The following is a 21,463-nucleotide window of genomic DNA, read 5'->3' as shown; positions in this document are numbered from 1 at the left end:
CATCTACCTTATAACCTGTTTGGCAAATCAATCCAACTCCTCCTCAAACCAGGTGACATCAATGTTTCAGCTGATTGCAGTATCACTAAGCTGACAGCACACAGCTCTCAATCCACTGTCAAACTTTGTATGGTATAATTATGCAAAACAACCACAATCACAAACATAACATGAGGTCTCCATCAACATGCATATATATTTATTTTCACTTATACATCGATTAAGGAATTTGTTTGCCACACTGGATGTGACTGACTGACCCACAGCTTTGATCAGCCACATCCAGTGTATCCCTTTAGTTTGAGCAGGAGCAGCAGCTAACTGTTGTGTAATCTTTTTTGAACACTGCTCAGGGGTGTGCACAGTATATAAGTAAGTGAATATATCTTGTACTGCTACCTTTATGTGTTGTGATCACCTGATATATTTTAGAGCCCAAAGCTTGAAGTAAAGAAAAGGAAAGAAAGAATTGAGATAGTTTGTATTTTTGAGTCTCTGTCTCAGTGTTATTTCCTGTTTTATTTTGATAGTCTCTTGTGTCACATATTTTGTTTTGCTTCCTTTGTCTTGTTTTCCTTGAGTAGCTTCAGTCATGTACCAGTGTTTCTCATCTCCCTAATTACCTGGTGTGCATTTATTGTCTCACTCGCTCTCTGTTTATTGTTGTGTCTTCTCTCTATGCTGTGTGCTCCCTTGTTCCTTGTGTCTCCCCCCAGAGTCCTAGTTTTGTATTCCTGGCTCCAGCCCTGTCTTGTTTTGTGTTTTATTTTTTGTATTTTGTATGTAAAGACTCCAGCATTAAAGCTTTTTTGAGTTCTTGTCTCACAAGTCATGCATCTGGATCCTTATCCTGCCTGCAGCACAGCCATTTCATGACAGATTTCATAAGAGGCTGCTTTAACTTTTACCCAAACCTTTGTCATATCTGTGGTAAACGGGCATCGCAGTGTTACTGACAAAACAGAAAAGACTAGTGCAGCAGCTCTCTGACAGTAAGCAGTATTTTCTCAAAGCTGATTCATAGCATACAGGTGTATTCCTGACTCAGAATGTCCTTTTAGAGCTCAAGCATGCATTTTTCTACCAGTAAACTATAAGCGTGCTGTGTCTGGCCTAATTTGGCCCACTTTGCAATTTGTTACATCTTACAGTTAATGGTGGAATATCTAAGAGGGAAAACATTTCACAAACTGAATTGTTGCTGTTACAGTACAACACTCGAATTCAGCGAGCTCTTTAGAACAACCCATTCTTTCACAAATGTTTGTAAAGGCAGACTGCCTGGCTCAGTGCTTGAGCTGTGGCAGTGGGACTGAAAACACTTGAATTTAAAGACTGTGAGGAGTGAGGACCAGTAATTTTGTCCATGTAGCATATCTCAGTCTTTCTACTCTGCACAACATCTGTTGGAAAAAAGTTGATGGTAGTGTCAGAAAGAATTAAAAAATGAAATCTGTTGCATGTATGGCAACAGATTTCATTTTGTCCTCAAGCTTGTTGGTACAAGAAATAGGTGTTGTATGATCAGACAATGATGGGTAGCTGTGTGACCTGTGAGTCACAAATGAAAGAAAAACTATTCAACACGGAAAACAAACGTGACAGGACATGTTTGCCTGCAACGCTAGCACAAAGATGTCTAGCATATTTATTTAACATAGTCTGTTTAAAGACGTCAATGTTCCCCCAGACAAAATTTCACAAAGAGGAAGGGGCATTTTACGATGCTTTTTATAGGCAGAAGCTTTATCCCTGCTGTGCAGTGAAAACTTTTTATGTCCTCCATCAGGGGTGGTGTAGGAGTCATCAGTGAATCAGATTGCTTGTAGTTTGATCCCCAGCTTCACTATTCTGGATGTTGAACCCTGAGTTGCCATGTTTGCAGTTATCCTGGGGGATTTACCCTGTTTTCATTAAAGTTCATTGTTCCATCCTGTGTTTGAAATTTTTGAGTTCAGGAAATCTGAAATGGGTGAACAAGGAAGTGATTTAGTTCCAACTTGAAAATTGGAAGCTGCAGTGCCCCGAAAGGCCACTTGCTGCCTCTAAAAGTAAGGCAAACAATGCCCAACTGAATAAGTGGATTTTTCTAACTCAGATGGATAAAATTAGAGACATAGCTGCTTTGACAGTCATGCGCTGTTGTAACTGATTGTTCTGCAAAATCTTTCCTCTGTTAATTTGAACTGCTGAACTGGACCTGGGGACAGGCTGATGACACCTTTTTGAAGCCTTTAAGAGAATAATCTGACCAATAGGATGGTGGTGTTTCAGTTTTGGTGGAAAAAATTACACTAGTCTGTTACAGTAGTTCAGTTTCTAAAATTGTTAGATCGGCCCTTTTGGTACCATTCAAATTAACTCGAATCACCTTCCTTTCTCATTTTGATCTGCAGCAGGTCATTTTGACCATGTCTGCTTTGAGTTCCTGCCATGTGATTGGCTGATTAGATATTTGAGCTAACAAGCAGTTGAACAGGTGTACCTAAAAAAAAAAGTAACTGATAACAATAGTTAATGACCTAAAAACTGAAGCACAGTGCATTCCACACCTATACAAGTAGTTTTTTCTCCTTTACTTAAAAAAAATTAAACAAACACAAAACAAAACAAATCATACCAATAATACCAACTGGTTTACAGTGAATCAAAACTTTGTGAACTGAAGGCCAACATAGATGGGGAAAAAATGATATCAGTTCTCTGCATCTGTGATTAAGGTGTTACGCAATTACACACCTGAGGGGGTAAAATAAATCAAACATTTTTTTATGTACATAGGATCTTTTAAGATAAATATCAGTGTTTAACAACAAAATGCTAAAACATAAGAACAACAATTTACTCCAAAACAAGTTAAAAAATCTAAGTTTTTAAAAACTAATCCACCAAGTCCACAGATCTCAGGGGGAGAGATGTCTTTTGTACTCCATCTCTATCTTTGTATCCTGCAGATCCAGCAAGCCCTGATTACATGAGACCTCTGGGATATGCTGGAGATACATGGATGCAAAAGTTCACTGATGTACACTGATGCTCGTCTATTATTAAAATAAACCAAAACAAATAAAATAAAATGAAAATCTTAAAATGTATATGGAAGTTCATCGGGAGTCAGTTCAGCTGAGGTAGCAACAATGTGATATGTGAGTATTTAGAAGAGTTCGTCAGTGGTACAACCTTCAAAGTTCCAAGGAGGTCTTGTTAAGATAATAACCATCAAAACAAATGAGCAACTTAAACCCAATGAAGTAAAGACATGAATAATATTCAGTGCAATTCAGAGCATGACACAATTGAATTTGACTCCGTTTCTTAATCGATTTAAAGTGATAAAAGCAAAGATGAACCAGAGATTTAATGCGAGCATTCAAAGTGAAAAATCAGTCAAAGGTTACCCCAAGATTCCTGAGAGAGATGCTAGAAATGTGTATTAATTTGTGTATAAAGCTAGAGGGGGCCTTTCCATGTGAAGTGCACTGTGTGAAGGGTAGTATTGGTGGAACAAACAATGGGATGGAGGAGGGAGAACAGTAGGCTGTTTCCATTCCCTGGGTGTGAGGTGGAGGTGATGTAACAAAGGTGACAGTGTGTTTCCAAAAAGCCAAGAGAGAAGATAGTCCAAGTTTTCCCTTAGCAGCTGCATCTTTTTGCTGAGGACTTAGATTCATCATTCTCTCCTAATACTATGGGCTCTGGGAAGTACAACTCCACATCTGTCCTCCGTGAGGCCTGGAAAAAAAAAAGCCAACAGAGATTTGAAAAGTCAACAATCACACAATGTACACACACAATATATTCCAAAACCAAAAGTTTTTTTTTCCCCCCCTCATTCCATAAAACTGTAACTCACCTGTTTGAGTGCGTTACATGTGATTGTCTGGAATGCCTGTTCTACATTTGTGGCGTCTTTTGCACTGGTCTCAAAGTAGGGGATGTTGTTCTTACTTTGGCACCAGTCCTGAGCCCATTCGGTGGTCACCTGTGGATATACAATATCATTAATAGTCATCTAAATTATACTCACTGGCTGGTGTCAGGTTTTAAACCTGTTTGCTTTCAGAACTGCCTTATTTCTTTATAACGTAGATTCAACAAAGTGCTGGAAATATTCCTCCGAGATTCTGGCTCATTCTGATTTGACTCAATCACATGGTTGCTGCAGATTTGTCAGAACAGTGTGGACACTTTGTAAATGCCCAGTTTTCTGCATTAACTGATCTAAAGTATGATCTAATGTTTAAGTCTAAAGTGCAGAGACACTATTCTTATCTTTAGTTGTGGGCCCACAACTAGGTCAGGTAGCCTAAGTCCTAAACTATCTGCCTTTATAGACAATTTGTCTACCAATAGACTAAAGAATTTCTAAACTTTGTGACACTTTACGGACGTCAGCAATGTTTAAAACACTATTTTATTAAGCTATGTACAAATGGCATGAAACAAACATCTTTATTTATCCCATACAAATAAAGCCATGCCTTTCACTGGCCATTACCTTTACTCCCTCTGCTCAGTATTGTAATTTCTCCTTTCTCACACATCTGTTACGTCCCCTAAGAGGTCCAGTGGACCAGGAGAAAGTAAGAAGAAGTGTCCAGGCAGAAAAATAGTCAAGGAGGCACTTTTAAGAGCAGAAAGATGTTTTTTTTAAATTATTAATTAAACTAAAAGACGGACAAACTGCTATCAAAATAAAAACTAAATAAATAAATAAAATAAAACTAAGCAGTTGATTACTATACAAAAGAATGAGAAATGTAAAATGATCAATCACCCTCCTGTCCACAGAGTAGGAATAAGAAGCTCCTCTAGTGCTGGAGCTTTTTCTTCTTCAGCAGCTGGCAACCAATATACAGGCTGTCACTGCCACTGACTGGATTTTTGATGCAACACTGCAAACAGCAAGAGGCACCATGAGATGGGAGGTTCCTATCCCACAAAGACTCTGTGCAGTAATCTCCACAAACCAGCTGTATTTTTTATCTTTCGGCCTTTAAAGACGCAGAATTTCTCTAGGTCCTTTGTATTCACTAAAGTTTAACCAACACGTTGCTGTGTCCATTTCCAGTTTTTTGTTGTACTTTGGAGAGCGGCCTAGTGTTCGCAATCTGTTAGCAATCAAAACAATTGCAAGGAGGTTTTTGGTCAGAGGATACACAGGTATCCCCATGTCCTGACCATGTCCTGAGGGATGTACATGTAGCCCTCAGGACCAGAAGTTGCCAGAGGGTCACTAACCAGTCTTTAGGGCGGTGTGACTAGGATGTTGAAATGTTGACCCCATATTGTCACAATTATTGTCACACATCCAAAGTGGCAGCCAAATAAACATCACAAGTCAGTAGCGTTACATGCAGAGTACCAGCATAAGTTTCTCTTCTCTCTGGTAAAATGACTGTAGCTTTGTCCAGATGTTTTTCTGAGACTTCTAATACGCCATCAGTAGGCGTCAGGCACAAGGATGGTGTCTGAGCTTTTTATAAACCAGACCGTACTCAGCAGAAAAGGCAGAACAAGCTTCCTGGGACTTATCTGTCAATTCACACTGCAGCATTATGGCCCACACATGCTGAGGCCAGTGCAGTGAAACCTCTGTGCACTTGAATTCAGTGAAAAAAGTCCGAGTTCTATTCTCAGAAAACACTCGAAATGGGTGAATATTTCTGCAGGAGACACCTGTGCACCGACAGTAGCAGAACGAGAGCTTATCAACACCAACTGATGCAACCTAATATCTGTCTCAACCTCAGTTTCTTTAGTTTAAACTCCCACCTACGCTGGAACTCGCTCTATTGTCCCTGCTCAGGCTGACAAGGCATGCAAGATGGACCTTCACCCTAGCATATATCTTAAAACTAAGAGAAGGTTTAACAGAGAAACAATTAAACTGAATCAGCAGATCTGGCTCTTCCAAACATACCGCACTCAGTGCTTTCCTTCCTAGCTTTGACTGACAGGCACTAGAAAAGGTTTTACTCTGCTTTCATTTACAAAACATATCAGAAAAAAAGTGTTTTTCACTAAAAATATGTGAGAGTCGTGAAAGTTTATCTTTAAATCTTATCCATTTATAAATAGACTTGAGAGACAAAATCAACCTTAATTTCATAAGAGGCTGCTTTATCTTTTCCCTTACCTTAGTCATATCTGTGGCATGTAAACAGTCATCACATTGTTACTAACAAAACAGAAAGTCTACTGCACCAGCTGTCTTACTGTAATATTTAGCAGTATTTCCTCAAAGATCATCCTAATTGCTACATAACATACATGCGTATTCCTGACTCAGAGTCTGCCTTATAGGGGCTTAGAGGGCAAGCAACGATTTGCACTACAAATTAGGCTCCCTCTAGCCTCCACTGATGGAAGTGGGAGGCCAGTGTTTCTTATATGAAAACAGCTGAATAAAGAATAAAGCAGTTTTACCAAGAGAATAAAGAACCAAGCAAAGGTTATGTTATACAGTTTTACCTGGTCAGTTGATTTCTGTCCCCTAATGTCTGCTCATTCAGGTACAGTGTTTTGAATAATATCAAGTGTGATTTAGACAGTCAGTCAATAACAGTTCAGGCAGTAATTTAATAGAAACACAAACACTTCCATCAGTTTTCATTTTAGTCAACATACATCAGTCAGCTAATCGTTTAAAACACAAGCACTTCAGTTACCATCATGAGCTGGAAAGCACCTGCATTCTTTCTGACGGGAAATTCAATACCAGTACTGTGAAGTAAAGTTATCTATACTATGGCAGAGACAGCCTTTTAACAAACATACTGAACCCGGGCCTTTTTGTCTCAGGAATCTCATACCAACCTGTCTGTTTTCCAAGTCAATCTTGTTGCCTAGCACCACAAATGGGAAGTCCTCAGGATGTCGAGGGTGGCCCTTGATCAGAAAATGGTCCCTCAAATAGTCAATTTTTCCGAAGGTATCGGACCGTGTCAAGTCAAAAACCAGCACACAGCAGTCTGCTCCACCATAGTACGCAGCATTCAAAGACTCGAACCTTTCCTGGCCAACTGTGTCCCAGATCTAGGCAATGAAAGAGGAACACAGTTAGTACCAGGACACCAAGACTAGAGATAATGCAAAACAACAACGTCCTACTAAGGACCTGGAAATGTCTTTTCTCAATAAAGCTGTGCTTGAAGCTTTAAACATTTACATCTTCATTTGTCCTCATATGATCAAAGAGTCCATCTACTTTTTATGCCACACCTGCAATACAACAACCCGGTCGTCAACCATCACCTCCTTCGTCAGGAAGTCTGCTCCTAAATGGAGTTTGTACTCGTTACTATACTTCTTGTTCACATATTGGTTCATTAAGGAGGTCTTCCCAACACTGAGAAAAGAAACAGCAGCACAACAGAAATATGAAATATACAGCAATTAAATTACCACCATTCACTCTGAGTTTTGTGATACATGAATGTGGTTCCAAGTTGAGTTTAAACAGAAGCAGGATAAAGTATAGAGAAGTTGAAATATGATTACCCCAAATACATCACCAACCACTGTAACATGTGGTCTGTATAGCAGTATAGCCGGTTATATTGTCTATATTCATGTGATAAAGAATAATAAAATAAGAGTATGATAATATTATCCATCCATAATAAGATTCATAACAGATTCAGTCAATTAAGTTTCATCTTCAGTCAGTACAAATACTTAATAATCCCCATGTGTGAGAGAGCAGTGATTGGTACAAGGAAGCAACTATGACAAGGCAAGAAAAATGTTTGTTTCACTCTTAGCTGTGGATACAGCTATTTCAGTATTTCAGCAACTAACGTATAACAATAGGATTAACAAAGTCTTACATGCAAGATACATAGTTAATATTTTGACTAGCGACAGCTTATTGCACAACAACGACAACTTGTGCCACTGACAAAGTAACATTTAAAGGACATTAACCTCAAAACCTCACCCCATATCCCCCAGGAGGATGACTTTGAGAAGACCTTTCTTCTTGCATGTCATTTTTCCACAGCTGCAGTAAGAGAAAACGCAAGAGAGTTTAGTTACTAATGTTTTCCTGACTTCGTCCTGACAGGCATAACCTGTTTTCTCAAATCACAATGAACTTCTTAGTTACTTCTTAGAATACTGACTCCTCCTCAAATCAGGTGACATCAAATGTTTCAGCTGATTTCGGTGTCACTAAGCTGACAGCACACAGATCTCAATCCACTGTCAAACTTTGTATGGTATAATTATGCAAATAACCACAATCACAAACATAACATGAGGTCTCCATTAGCATGCATATATATTTAATTTTACTTGATTAAGGAATTTTTTTGCCACACTGGATGTGACTGACTGACCCACAGCTTCGATCAGCCACATCCAGTGTATCCCTTTAGTTTGAGCAGGAGCAGCAGCTAACTGTTGTGTAATCTTTTTTGAACACTGCTCAGGGGTGTGCACAGTATATAAGTAAGTGAATATATCTTGTACTGCTACCTTTATGTGTTGTGATCACCTGATATATTTGAGAGCCCAAAGCTTGAAGAAAAAAAAAAGAATTGAGATAGTTTGTAATTTTGAGTCTCTGTCTCAGGGTTATTTCCTGTTTTATTTTGATAGTCTCTTGTGTCACATATTTTGTTTTGCTTCCTTTGTCTTGTTTTCCTTGAGTAGCTTCAGTCATGTACCAGTGTTTCTCATCTCCCTAATTACCTGGTGTGTATTTATTGTCTCACTCTCGCTCTGTTTATTGTTGTGTCTTCCCTCTATGCTGTGTGCTCCCTTGTTCCTTGTGTCTCCCCCCTAGAGTCCTAGTTTTGTACTCCTGGCTCCAGCCCTGTCTTGTTTTGTGTTTTATTTTTGTATTTTGAAAGACCTGCAGCACAGCCGTTTCATGACAGATTTCATAAGAGGCTGCTTTAACTTTTACCCAAACTTTTGTCATATCTGTGGTAAACGGTCATCACAGTGTTACTGACAAAACAGAAAAGACTAGTGCAGCAGCTCTCTGACAGTAAGCAGTGTTTCCTTAAAGCTGATTCATAGCATACAGGTGTATTCCTGACTCAGAATGTCCTTTTAGAGCTCAAGCATGCATTTTTCTACCAGTAAACTATAAGCCTGTTCTGTCTGGCCTAATTTGACCCACTTTGCAGTTTGTTACATCTTACAGTTAATGGTGGAATATCTAAGAGGGAAAACATTTCACAAACTGAATTGACTGAATTCAGTTAAGACAATGACGGGTAGCTGCGTGACCAACTATTCAACACAGAAAACAAACATGACAGGACATGTTTACCTGCAACGCTAGCACAAAGATGTCTAGCATATTTATTTAACATAGTCTGTCTGTTTAAAGACGTCAATATTCCCCCAGACAAAATTTCACAAAGAGGAAGGGGCATTTTACGATGCTTTTTATAGGCAGAAGCTTTATCCCTGCTGTGCAGTGAAAACTTTTTATGTCCTCCATCAGGGGTGGTGTAGGAGTCATCAGTGAATCAGATTGCTTGTAGTTTGATCCCCAGCTTCACTATTCTGGATGTTGAACCCTGAGTTGCCATGTTTGCAGTTATCCTGGGGGATTTACCCTGTTTTCATTAAAGTTCATTGTTCCATCCTGTGTTTGAAATTTTTGAGTTCAGGAAATCTGAAATGGGTGAACAAGGAAGTGATTTAGTTCCAACTTGAAAATTGGAAGCTGCAGTGCCCCGAAAGGCCACTTGCTGCCTCTAAAAGTAAGGCAAACAATGCCCAACTGAATAGGTGGATTTTTCTAACTCAGATGGATAAAATTAGAGACATAGCTGCTTTGACAGTCATGCGCTGTTGTAACTGATTGTTCTGCAAAATCTTTCTTCTGTTAATTTGAACTGCTGAACTGGACCTGGGGACAGGCTGATGACACCTTTTTGAAGCCTTTAAGAGAATAATCTGACCAATAGGATGGTGGTGTTTCAGTTTTGGTGGAAAAAATTACACTAGTCTGTTACAGTAGTTCAGTTTCTAAAATTGTTAGAAAGTTGTACCATTCAAAGTAACATGAATTACCTTCCTTCCCCATTTTGACCATGTCTGCTATGAGTTCCACACAATTACACATCTGAGGGGGTGTCTGAATGGAAAAAGAAACTGAGAATTTCATCGAGCATACATACACTGAGACACAGAACACCAGACTGTTAATATATTCAAGAGTTTTATTATTTGATGTCCGAATTTTCTTTGACAACATTGTTTGCATTGCAGTAATTTTGTTCTTGTAAGGAGGAGTACTACCAAGACAAATAATTGGATATTTTCATTAAATGGAAAGATAGAACATCCATTTGATTTCAGTCCATTATACCTTTACCATCTATACACTGTAATACACAATCCGTTAAAAATATTAAGTACTTAGCCAACCTGAGCTACAAGCAGATAGCCAGAACAGCAATAACGAAGACATGACAGAAGACAGGTGTAAGCTGTGTGTTGGTGATGCATATTGTAATTCTATAGCATGAAAGACGTCCGATGAAAGGACAGAACATATACAGCAGTAATAGTAGCAGTACAAGTAATGTTACACAAAAGGCAAATATTAATATATCAGGGATAATTAATCCATGTTCTACACTGTCTTCCTTATCAGCTTTTACTTTGAGCCTACTTAATAACATTTCTTCTGCGCTGTTTAGGCAGTTATAAACCCTTTAAGCACACAATCTTGAAGGGCAAAGGCAAAGATAATCACCAGAGTGTTCAACAAATTCTCAGGACATAACAAAAAGGAAAGCGTGAGGAATTCTAATTTGAAAGGCATCTGGCAGCAGACGTTGCCCAAAAATCAGTCATCCCTGTATGTTTAAAGGCAAAAAAAACACACAAAGTGCAAAAAGAAAGAAGAAAGTGTTTCAGATTGGCTTCAAAAACATCATCAGCCAATTAATACATTTGTATATATAGTTCAGCAAGATTATTCATTGACAGATAGGCAAAAGAAAGCAAAAGAGAAATCAGAGAATGCGAAACTTGGGATGCTGACATTAGCCAACATCGCCTCACATTAAAGATAATCAGCTAGGACATCTAGAGTTCCCAATTGCACTCTGAAAATGGCTCCATCTTGTCCCCTCAGCGTGAATGTCGGGCATCATCTGCACAAATGGGTTGCTGGGACAGGAAATCACTCACAATCAAGTCAGGGACTGTGAGGTCAGAGCAGAGCTGGGGGGGGTCATTTTTCTCTTGTGTGATCTTTGGGTACTGGACTCGTCAACATATTTTACAAGAGAACACTAGTGTATTAATTTGTGTATTTATTGTGAGGGGGACACATCCATGTGCAGCGCATTGTGCGAAGGGTCGTGTCGGTGGAATGAACAATGGCATGGAGGAAGACCAGTAGGGAATTCCCTTCCCTGGGAGCGAGGTGGATGTGATGTAACCAGTGATAGGGCGTTTCCAAAAAGCCAAGAGAGAAGATGGTCCAAGTTTTCTCTTAGCAACTGCAGCTTTCTGTTGCGGGTTTAGGTCCTTCATTCCCTCCCAGCTTTATGGGCCCTGGGAAGTCATTATACAACTCCACCTCTGTCTCCTGCAAGGCATCAAGAAAAAAAGAAGTTAAGTAAAGCCGAAAGATTTTTTTAAAATTCAACAATCACACAATGCAACAAGCCATTTCAAATCCATCACCAGCACACCAGACACACCTCATTAACCTGTAACTCACCTGTTTGAGTGCGTTACGTGCGATTGTCTGGAATGCCTGTTCGACATTTATGGCTTCCTTCGCACTGGTCTCAAAGTAGGGGATGTTGTTCTTACTTTGACACCAGGCCTGAGCCCTTTTGGTGGTCACCTGTGGATATAGAGAGAGATTGAGTCCATCGACAATAACAAGCTAAATGCAATAACTCAATTTTCTGCATTATTTGATTATGATATAGGTATTGATATTTGATATTTAGGTCACAAGCATACAAAGTCATAATATGCTTATAAAAAAAAAAAATATTCCCAGTGCTGGAGGAAAAGTAAGCGTTGATTTTTCAGCTACATTTGGGCAATAACTGCTCAACAAGCATTTCTCATAGGTGAGTGCACAACTTTCAGGTGGAACATGTATCATTTGTTCTCACAAAACTGCTTTTATTTTGGTTTTTGGATGTCTGGCGTGAACAGCTTTACTGAGGTGTCAATTTGTCAATTCACATTGTAATGTTGAAGTCTGTGCTCTGATTATGCCACTTCAAAGTGTGGATAGGATTTACTTCAATGTTTAGAGTTAATATCGCTCAACTTCAGCTGGAAAAAAGCCACTCTGATATTGTTATGTAACACATAAACTTGAGGCGAGCTTTCCAAGCTTATACAAAGGCCCAGTCAAGGCATGCACTTCACTGGCCACAAGAAGCTCCTCTGCTCAGGTGAAGTGACTTTTGTAGTTTCACCAAGTGAAACTACAAAACATTCCTTACACAGCAATTTAACCCCATCAACACCTGCGCTAATCTTGATGGTCACAGCAGTGTAAGTCTTTGATGATTTAGTCTTTTCTCCTTCTACAGATCCACCAAACAAAGCAGCACAACAGGAACAGCCATAGTGTGTTGTGTGCTCTTACAACTGACATGCACACATAGTTAAAGTCATTCTTATAACAATGAAACTAGAACCAGGAATCTCATACGAACCTGTCTGTTCTCCAAGTCAATCTTGTTGCCTAGCACCACAAACGGGAAGTTCTCAGGATCTCGAGGACTGGCCTGGATCAGAAACTCATCCCTCCAGCTGTCAAGTGTTTTGAATGTATTGGGTGCAGTAACATCAAACACCAGCACACAGCAGTCTGCTCCACGGTAGAATGCAACACCCAAAGACTGGAACCTCTCCTGGCCAGCTGTGTCCCAGATCTAGGCAATGGAAGAGGAACAATAGTTAGGCACGCCAGGATTAAAGATAATACAAAGCAACAACTCTCAATAAAACTGTGCTTGAATCTATTAAACTTAAAGCTTCATTTGTCCTCACATTATCAAGTCCTCCGACTAGTTATTATACCACACCTGCATTGTAACGAGTCGGTCATCCACCATCACCTCCTTCGTCAGGAAGTCTGCTCCTATTGTGGCTTTGTACTGGTTACTAAACTTCTTGTTCACATACTGGTTCATTAAGGAGGTCTTCCCAACACTGAGAAGAGAAACAGCAGCACAACAGAAATATGAAATACGCAGCAATTAAATTACTGTGTTTGGTGATATATGAATGTAGTTAAAGCTTTTAGAATTTCCACCAGCTTGAGCACATTGAGTATCCATCTTAATTGAGACGAGATTTTAAATACAAGAAGGATCCACTACATATAAGACGAATGATGACTGCTTCAACCATATCGCCAACCACATTAGCAAATGGTCTGTACAGCAGTATAGCCACTTACAGGGTCATAAAGCATGCGATAAAGGAAACCGAAATGCCGCATGCTATGATGATGTTATCAGTGTGTCATTCTTGTGGAACAACAAGAAGACACACAAATTTAACGTGATCCTTAATCAGTGCAAACAAATATTGACCTGTGAGGGTGACAGAGCACCGATTGGTACAGATAAGACAGAATGGTTAGCAAGTCCAAAGAGTAAAGGCTTTGCCTCACTCTCAGGTGTGGCTACCTGTCAAACTGCTATGTTGTTGTTATACATAAATAAATACAAGGACAAAATTAAGGTATCTTCACACAGTTAGCAAACCATTTCAGATGCTTTACCACCACACTAGAGTGAAAAAGAGGTAACTAATTTGCATCTAGAAAACTGAGATACAAAACAGACCAGTGATCTGATTTAGATATCTGTGGGAATTCTACATCCTAACTCATGAAATAACCAGGAACCCCTCTTAACCCTATACTACAACCTTTCACGCCATTCAGTCGTTGCGGGCTGTGTCACCCTGAAATGTAGAATTACTCAGGAGGTGCACATTAGGCTATGTTCTAAATTAAGACGTAGATTTCCTACTGAAGCATACTAGAGAACTGTTTACATCAAAACCTACAAATTCATCTTACTGGTCAATCAGCGAAGAACCAGAGTCAACTTCGGTGTTCTTTCCAAGTGGTCATATAATTCAACAACACAGAGATCATTCCTATTTTAATTTTTGCAAGTTATAATATTCAGTGGCCTGGAGTTACATTTCAGCCTGGCTTAACAATAAGAAATGAATGAATGGTGGTTGATTCAACCTGTTTGGCCATTATATTTTCCTTACATATAAAATACTGTAATTTATTGGCGAATCATATTATAAACAGAGATACTAAAAAGATTTCAGTGTTCTCAGGTTCATGAACAGCAGTTTACAAAGCTTTTTTATAAATTATTGTGAAAAATTAAAAGTTCCCTTGAAACCATGTTTGAATAATTGTAATATAACAAATACTTTTGAAAGACGGCATAATAGGCATGAAAACTGAGCTTGATAGCAATAGTAGTGATTAGCAGCAGATAAGGGCTGTATATACAAGAAGCACAGTTTGTATTCTGCCTGGCGACAGCTTATTGCACCACAACAACAAATTGTGCCAACGAGGAAGTAATGCAATGTAAAACTAAATTTAAAAGACTTTCACCGCAAAACAAAAATAGGGAAAAAAAAAATAGTTTGTGTGACTCACCCTGAATCTCCCAGGATGATGACTTTCAGGAGCACTTTCTTCCTGGATGTCATTTTTCCACAGCTGCAGTAAGACAAAAAGCAAGAGGGTTTAGTTACAAATGCTTTCCTGACCTCGTCATAGCAAGTCACAACCTAACCACCAGCTGTCTATATACCAGGAACAACATAATCAATACAAAAAATAATTCAGTTTCTTTACAGACTGGCCTATTGGACAACTTTATGTGTTGAGTTCCATTGCCCTGCACCAATCATGTATGAATGCCACTCATTTCAGTCATGTGCTTCCTAAGCTGTTGGGCAAATCACGAGGAACATATCTCTCTCTCTCTCCCTCTCACTCAAACACACACACTTAAACACACACACACAGGGAAGTTACTTCTTAGAATATTGACTCCTCCTCAAAGTCCAAACCAAGTGACATATTGGACATTTTCTGCTGATTTCACTGTCACTAAGTCGATACACCAATGTTGCACAATGTAGCGTTTAATACACCGTCAACCATTGCAAGACATAATTATGTAAAATGATCACAATCACAAATACAACATGACTTGGGAGACAACATGCATATAGATGTATAAATAAAATTAAATCAATTTTTCCCAGAATCTATACAAAAGTGAAAGACACATATTAGTCAATTTGGGGCTAAAATGTTGATTAAATTCAGGAGTATTGAACTAAACAACTGGATCTGACTGACTGACCAATGGATTAGGTCAGCCAGAGTGGGTATGTCACTTTAGTTTGAGTAAGAGTGGTAGTTAACTGTTGTGCAATCTGTGCGTTTTCTGAACACTCAAACACTGTTCACTGCTCAGGGGTGTGCACAATTTCCCCCAATTCTCATCAAAAAGATTTCAGCAAGAGCTTACCCAGTGCATGATTAAGTTAATATGTGTTGTATTATATTGTAGCACCCCCTTTAAGTGATCAATTGTTTATTTGAGAATGCAATGTTTGAAATAAAAAAAGAGAAATATGAGATACCTTAGTGTTTCACTAGGACAAAAAAAAAAAAAAGATTTTGTCAGCCGGTATCATTATACAATGCAAGACTGAAGCTGCATCCACACAGAAAGTGATTTGCTGCAACAAGAGAGCAGAGAAAGTGAATGGCATTCAGCGATTAAGAGCAACTAAGGGTGAAATAACACCTGGTGAGGTAAAGTTGGTGGAAACCAAGAAACTTCTCCACCACCAGGCGAGCGATTAAAGCCGTGGTTCTTAACCTTTTTGGGGGTGCCGAACCCCACCAGTTTCATATGCGCATTTACTGAACGCCTCTTTAGTGAAAAATAAAATACGATTTTTTTTCAAATTCAAGACATACATGTGTTTTTTACTGGTACACAAAATGAGCTGTGCATGTCACGGCGGAGGCTATGCCGAACCCCTGAGACCGACTCACCGAACCTCTAGGGTTCGATCGAACCCAGGTTAAGAACCACTGGATTAAAGTGAGTGAAAATTAGAGTGCACAAAACTGTTGCTTGACATATGATCTGGTAGTAAGTACTTTAGAACATTACTTAGATAACCAGAGCCTATGATGTCCACAAGCAACAAGATGTCAGCTTTGGTGGGATGTGCGATGAGTGATTCGCTTCCAGTGATGACGAAAATCTGACGTTAAAGCAAATCTTTTGGGTTCTGTCCAATTCTGCAGTGGGTTCCAGTGAAAATGTATATTAATGTTTTGAAGGGCTATGTATAAACCTTTCCCATGCACAAATAGACTAGACAGACAAAATAAAATTAGATTTCTTAAGACACTGCTTTATCTTCTCCCATACCTTTGTCCTATCTGTGCTATGTAAACACTGGTCACAATGCAAATGACAAAACAAAACCTGGGAAAAGTACTGCTCTGTCAATAAGGAGGACAGCAATAGCAGCTGTCTGCCAGTAATATGTAGCAGTATTTCCTCAAAGTTAAAGATGACCCTAATTGTATAGTATAGCAGTATAGTATACAATTAGTAGTATACAAGTAGTAGTATACCTTACTGCTCCAGTTAGATTGTGTACATGTTTAAACAAAAAAAACTGGCAAACAAAACTATTTAAATGAAACCCGGTGCTTGATTATTGTTTTGAGAGTCAGAAATTCCTCTGAGCTGGAAAAGCACCATATAAAGTTATGTACTGTATATATTATACACTGTAGCAGTGTCTAATTGTCAAGTCCAATTATGTTTCTCCTTTTGGGTGAAAAAAAATACATGAATTGTATCTTTTTTTGGCGGTGAAGCAATAACCTTTTAGGTAACATTTAACAGTAAACATGAACACTTCATTTCAATCCGCATGCATCAGTTTACTAAAGTAAAACAAACATAAGCTGGAAAGCACCAGCATTCTTTCTGAGTGGAAATCCAATACCTGTGAGGCACAAAATAGTTGACAGTAGTATGAACAACAGCAACACACTGTCATGGAGGCGTGCTTAAATTAGTCACATGGTTACAGCAGAAGCAGAGATCAGACGTTTAAACTTTCATGAACAGCAGTCCATGATTTCTCAATAACAACTACGATTTCTGACAGGTGGTTCAGTCCAAAATGAGATGGTGGCCTTTCACTAAAATGATCAAAACAAATTGCCTGAATGAATATACAGTATTTTACAATTAAGAAATGATGGTGCATCAATTAAGACTCATTATTATTTATTATTTTAAAAACCATGAAGTTTTGGACTCCACCACAGTTTCTCTATGCTCATACATTTCTGCTCAGAGCATCTAGTCTTCACCTCTGATATGGGTTATAAATGCAAACCAAACAACACAAAACAAACCCTAAACTAAAAATAGTTTTGGTAAGCAAATTTCAGACATTTCCAATTTTCAGTCCAGTACTCCAGGTCACAGAGGGAAGCAATCATCATATGTCCTTGTTAACCAGCTTCCACATGGGAAACAGATGCTTCAGTAGTGAAGGATCATTTTTTTTAAACATGTGTATTTTAGCTATAACAAGTATGAGTGAAGAGATAGATATGCTGAACAACTTCAAAAGACACACAAATTAGAACTGATCCAAACTCACAGGGCTGTTTGCAGTGGAGAAGCAGTTTTTCAACAACTCCAACCATTTAATTGAAAAAAAAAAAAAAGCCACACTGTGCAAGACCATATGTGTGTCATCATACTGTGCACAGTATTTTTTTTTAATGAAACAATAAGAAAATGGTAGACGTAAATGTCAGACAGCATCTGTCATTGAAAAGTAAAATACTCAAAACTTGAATAAATGTATAGCAACATGTTTCTTTTCTGTCTCGAGCCTGTTGGTACAAGTAATAGGCGTTGTATAATTAAGACAATTTGAACGACGTGTAACCGCGTGACCTGTGAGTCACAAGCGAAACGAAAACCACTTAACGCACAATACAGACATGACAGGTCAAGATTCCCTAGCAACACTCTCAGACATATATAACATCTGTTTAACTTCAGCCTGTAGACAATAAAGCTGAGGAGATCGCTTAAAGTTCACGGTGGCCAGGATCAAGATGTAGCCAAAGAACACACTGACGTGTAGCTAAACAGCCACTCGGAGATGTGTAGTTCTGAGGTAAAAATCCTTCCTTCTCTGTGTGCATGAGCATTAACACCGTTTAAAGACACCAATATTCCCCCTTCACAAAATTTGACAATGAGTAGTTTTTTTGTTGTTGTTGAGGTTTTTTTTTTTGTTGTTGTTCTTTTACGATGCTTTGTCCGACAGACCAACCCCGACTAGCCGGTCTCCTTCCTTGTTGGATTCGACCCAGAGGAGCCACAGGCCGGCCTTGTTTTTTGCCGAAAAACACCTCACCACCATTAGCAGCTACAGCGTCAGGGTTAACAGGACATCCAAAACACTGACAAGTGGGCAGACATTATACATATAAGGAGTTTCTTGTAGTCTCAAAAACTTACTTTCAGCTCGTAACACACGGTAGAGGAGACTTGCTGACCGTATCGAAGCCGGCTGCGAGAAAACTAGCCGTTGTTGTGCAGCGCAGCTAGCGTCAGTTGCTAACTAGGCGTTACGTTAGCTAGCGTTGATTTGGCAATGTCCCGTTTGAGATTCTCAGAAAACTTTCTGACGTCGACACCAACAAAAACCGTGTCGTAAATTCACGAGGTAATTTATCTACAACTAGTGTTTAAATTTGGCACTTGCCTTAAGGCTTGCCTGCCTACAAGCCACCCAACCAGCTAACTACCTAGTTCTCCCTTGTCTTCTCCTTTCACTTCCGCCTCCCAAACAACGCTTGTGCCCTACGTCAGACGTAAACAGCCAATAACGCCCCCTTCTGAAATATTAATTAAGGCCCGTATAACTTCTCTATCCTCGCATTTCACAGCCCATTCGATGCCACAGCTCGCGTCTTTTCAGAGAAAACATTAACATTAGTACTGATTCTCAACCCTGTTGCCATTCATATAAAACAAACATTACAAACACGTATTAAAAACATTAAATAATATTAAACTCAGCTGTCCTAATTTTACCCATTTTATTTTATGGGTTTCTTAGCTCACAAAGTTTTAAACTACTGCCGTTTAACAGCAGAAGCTGAATAATGTGACTGAAAAAATCGCACAGTGTATGCCCAGCATTAGTGGTCAAGAAATTAATATTTTGTTCAATAAAGTTTTCAAGTTTCAGAGTATTGGTATCAGGGTTGCACTAAGCATAATACACAACAACTAAAATATTATAAAATACTGCAAAACATTTAAAATTCTTTAAGCATAGATTGTTTTCCAATTACAGAATTACCCAGGCTTTGATCACAAATGATAACTTGCTGATGTTATGTATTGATAGATTACAGTAAACACTGGGATTAAACAGGCAAGTTGCCAAGCGTTAGCTTTCAGTTAAAAATTAACTCTCACACTGAGATAGGTCTGACCACATCATCACCCTGACTCGCATGATTTTTATCAGGTGTGTTCTTATTATCCTGGTTGCGTTTTTTTCACAAGACCTGACTTTGCACTAGTAACTCCCACTGGATGACATAACAGATAACGGGGCTGAACCTGACAAGTCTGCAGCCTGGAGTTATAATAGAAAGCCATGTTGGAGCTTTGTAGTCATTCTGATGCCCCTTAATGCAGACTGAAGTAATTACAGTTCCCTAAATTGATAATAAATCGGCTTCAGAGCTGCTGTTCCACTTTATACAAAAACACAACCAATATTTTAAATCTTCTAACATAATGAGTGAGATGATGAGCTGCATATTCCAAGTAATTTTACATAACTTTTACAAAACATCCAGTGAACATGAGCTTTGTATTTTAAAAGCCTTTTTTTATTTAGTCACTAAACACAAAAATTCAAAAGTGAGTAAACACATCTTTCAACAGGTCTGAGTTGTTCATTTAATCCAAATTTAGATGTTAGATGAGGAAGCCTGTGATCACTGCACAAAAACAAAAAGGATTGGTTTTGAGTTTGACCATTAACATGTAGGGCCAGTGGATACACGTGTTAATAAAATGCATGCTCAGTAATCCATCTAGAAAGTTTTTTTCAGTGGGAAACACCATTCTGGGGAGGCACCTTGAACTGATCTTAACTAATCTTATGCACTCTCAAAACCTCCAACTACCAAATTTTTCATCATTGTATAATCAAGATGATATTCTCCTAAGAACCAGCCTATTCATTTATGTGATGGACATTTGTTTTTGGGTTATATCTTTTGACTTATTTGAGCAACCCTACTAAGTCCTGGTGTACTAAACAGAGGACATCCTGGTCTTTCTATTGATATCTCATGTATTTGGGTGGCCTCTTTTAGCTCCAAAGAGGAAGAAAATCACAAAATAAGTTAAATAGGAAGATTGTCTCATCCTTGGTTCTCAGGAGGATATGTTAGAGTTGTCATTTTAATTATAGTGCATTATTACACTCCACCAGTGAGTCATCTAAGATAATGGTTGGATGGGTGGAGTGAGTAGTCCACCACTAGAGGGCAGTGGAAATTCATTTTGAACAGAAGAACCAAGCGAACTAATGAACTCAGACCTTTTTCAAATGTAGGCTGTCACTCTGTGTAAAACAACAAATTTAACATTAATATTTTTCCTTTTACTTCTCATTGGCTGTTAGTGTTATTTACTATATTGTCAGTTTTACTCACATTAATTATCTCTTACAGAAGTGCAGTCTTGAAAAAAACAAGTCTTCACAGGACTCTATTAAGTTTTTTGAAAAACTAAGTACAGCCTTACTACTTCCACAGGAATTAAGTAGCAGCAGGATCTGCTAATCACGTACACTTGATTAACTGATCATCAGCCCCTCAATGAAAGCAGAGGTGTTTGTAGTTTGCCTTGTTTGGAGTATTCAGGTGAGTCTTAACAAAATACCACAATCTTCCCAAAAGTGGACATCCCAGAAAATTCACACTAATGTTCACGCATATTTACAAAAATGAAAGAAAAGCTAAAGAAAAAAACAACAAATCCCAAAACAAAACATGAAGCACACCTCAGGCTCTACAGGCCTCAAATGGTATGTCAAATGCTAAAGTTCATGGCTGTACATCTGAATAAACCACAAGACATATGGACAATGCATATCAACACAAACACCTCATACCAACTGTCAGCATGGTGATGGGCGGCTGATAATTTGGGTTTATTTTGCAGCCAAGGAACTGGGCACCTGTCGTGGGACGAGGCATCTGTCCAACAGCTAAAACTTGGCTGAATTTGGGTCATGCAAGAGGACAATGGTCCCAAGAACATTAATAAATCTATAAGAGAGGGGGAAAAAAAAC

At 38.8% G+C, this 21,463-nt stretch overlaps 2 protein-coding genes across 3 annotated transcripts; both read right to left on the bottom strand.

Annotated features, from left to right (window-relative positions):
- Positions 1-2,561: 2,561 nt before the first annotated feature.
- On the bottom strand, positions 2,562-8,074 carry LOC116333875 (ras-related protein rab7-like). Of its 2 annotated transcripts, none has more exons than XM_031757152.2 (5): positions 7,943-8,074; positions 7,225-7,351; positions 6,820-7,038; positions 3,854-3,982; positions 2,562-3,732 (listed from the first exon to the last, which is right to left on the bottom strand). In XM_031757152.2, the coding sequence occupies exons 1-5, from the start codon at positions 7,993-7,995 to the stop codon at positions 3,634-3,636; spliced, it is 627 nt and encodes a 208-aa protein (XP_031613012.2). In that variant the 5' UTR covers positions 7,996-8,074; the 3' UTR covers positions 2,562-3,633. The 2 variants fall into 2 exon arrangements, with proteins under 2 accessions (XP_031613012.2, XP_039468273.1); XM_039612339.1 differs by lacking the exon at positions 7,943-8,074 and adding an exon at positions 7,930-7,939.
- A 2,093-nt stretch (positions 8,075-10,167) lies between these two features.
- LOC116333814 (ras-related protein rab7-like) lies at positions 10,168-18,939 on the bottom strand. Its single transcript, XM_031757080.2, has 6 exons — positions 18,597-18,939; positions 14,657-14,719; positions 13,041-13,167; positions 12,669-12,887; positions 11,705-11,833; positions 10,168-11,569 (listed from the first exon to the last, which is right to left on the bottom strand). The coding sequence occupies exons 2-6, from the start codon at positions 14,707-14,709 to the stop codon at positions 11,474-11,476; spliced, it is 624 nt and encodes a 207-aa protein (XP_031612940.1). The 5' UTR covers positions 14,710-14,719; positions 18,597-18,939; the 3' UTR covers positions 10,168-11,473.
- Positions 18,940-21,463: the final 2,524 nt, after the last annotated feature.

The sequence above is a fragment of the Oreochromis aureus genome, linkage group 5 (genome assembly GCF_013358895.1).
Source record: "Oreochromis aureus strain Israel breed Guangdong linkage group 5, ZZ_aureus, whole genome shotgun sequence".
Classification (NCBI taxonomy): domain Eukaryota; kingdom Metazoa; phylum Chordata; class Actinopteri; order Cichliformes; family Cichlidae; genus Oreochromis; species Oreochromis aureus.
Note: the sequence above shows the minus strand (reverse complement) of the source record. Positions and strands in the feature narration are given on the sequence as shown.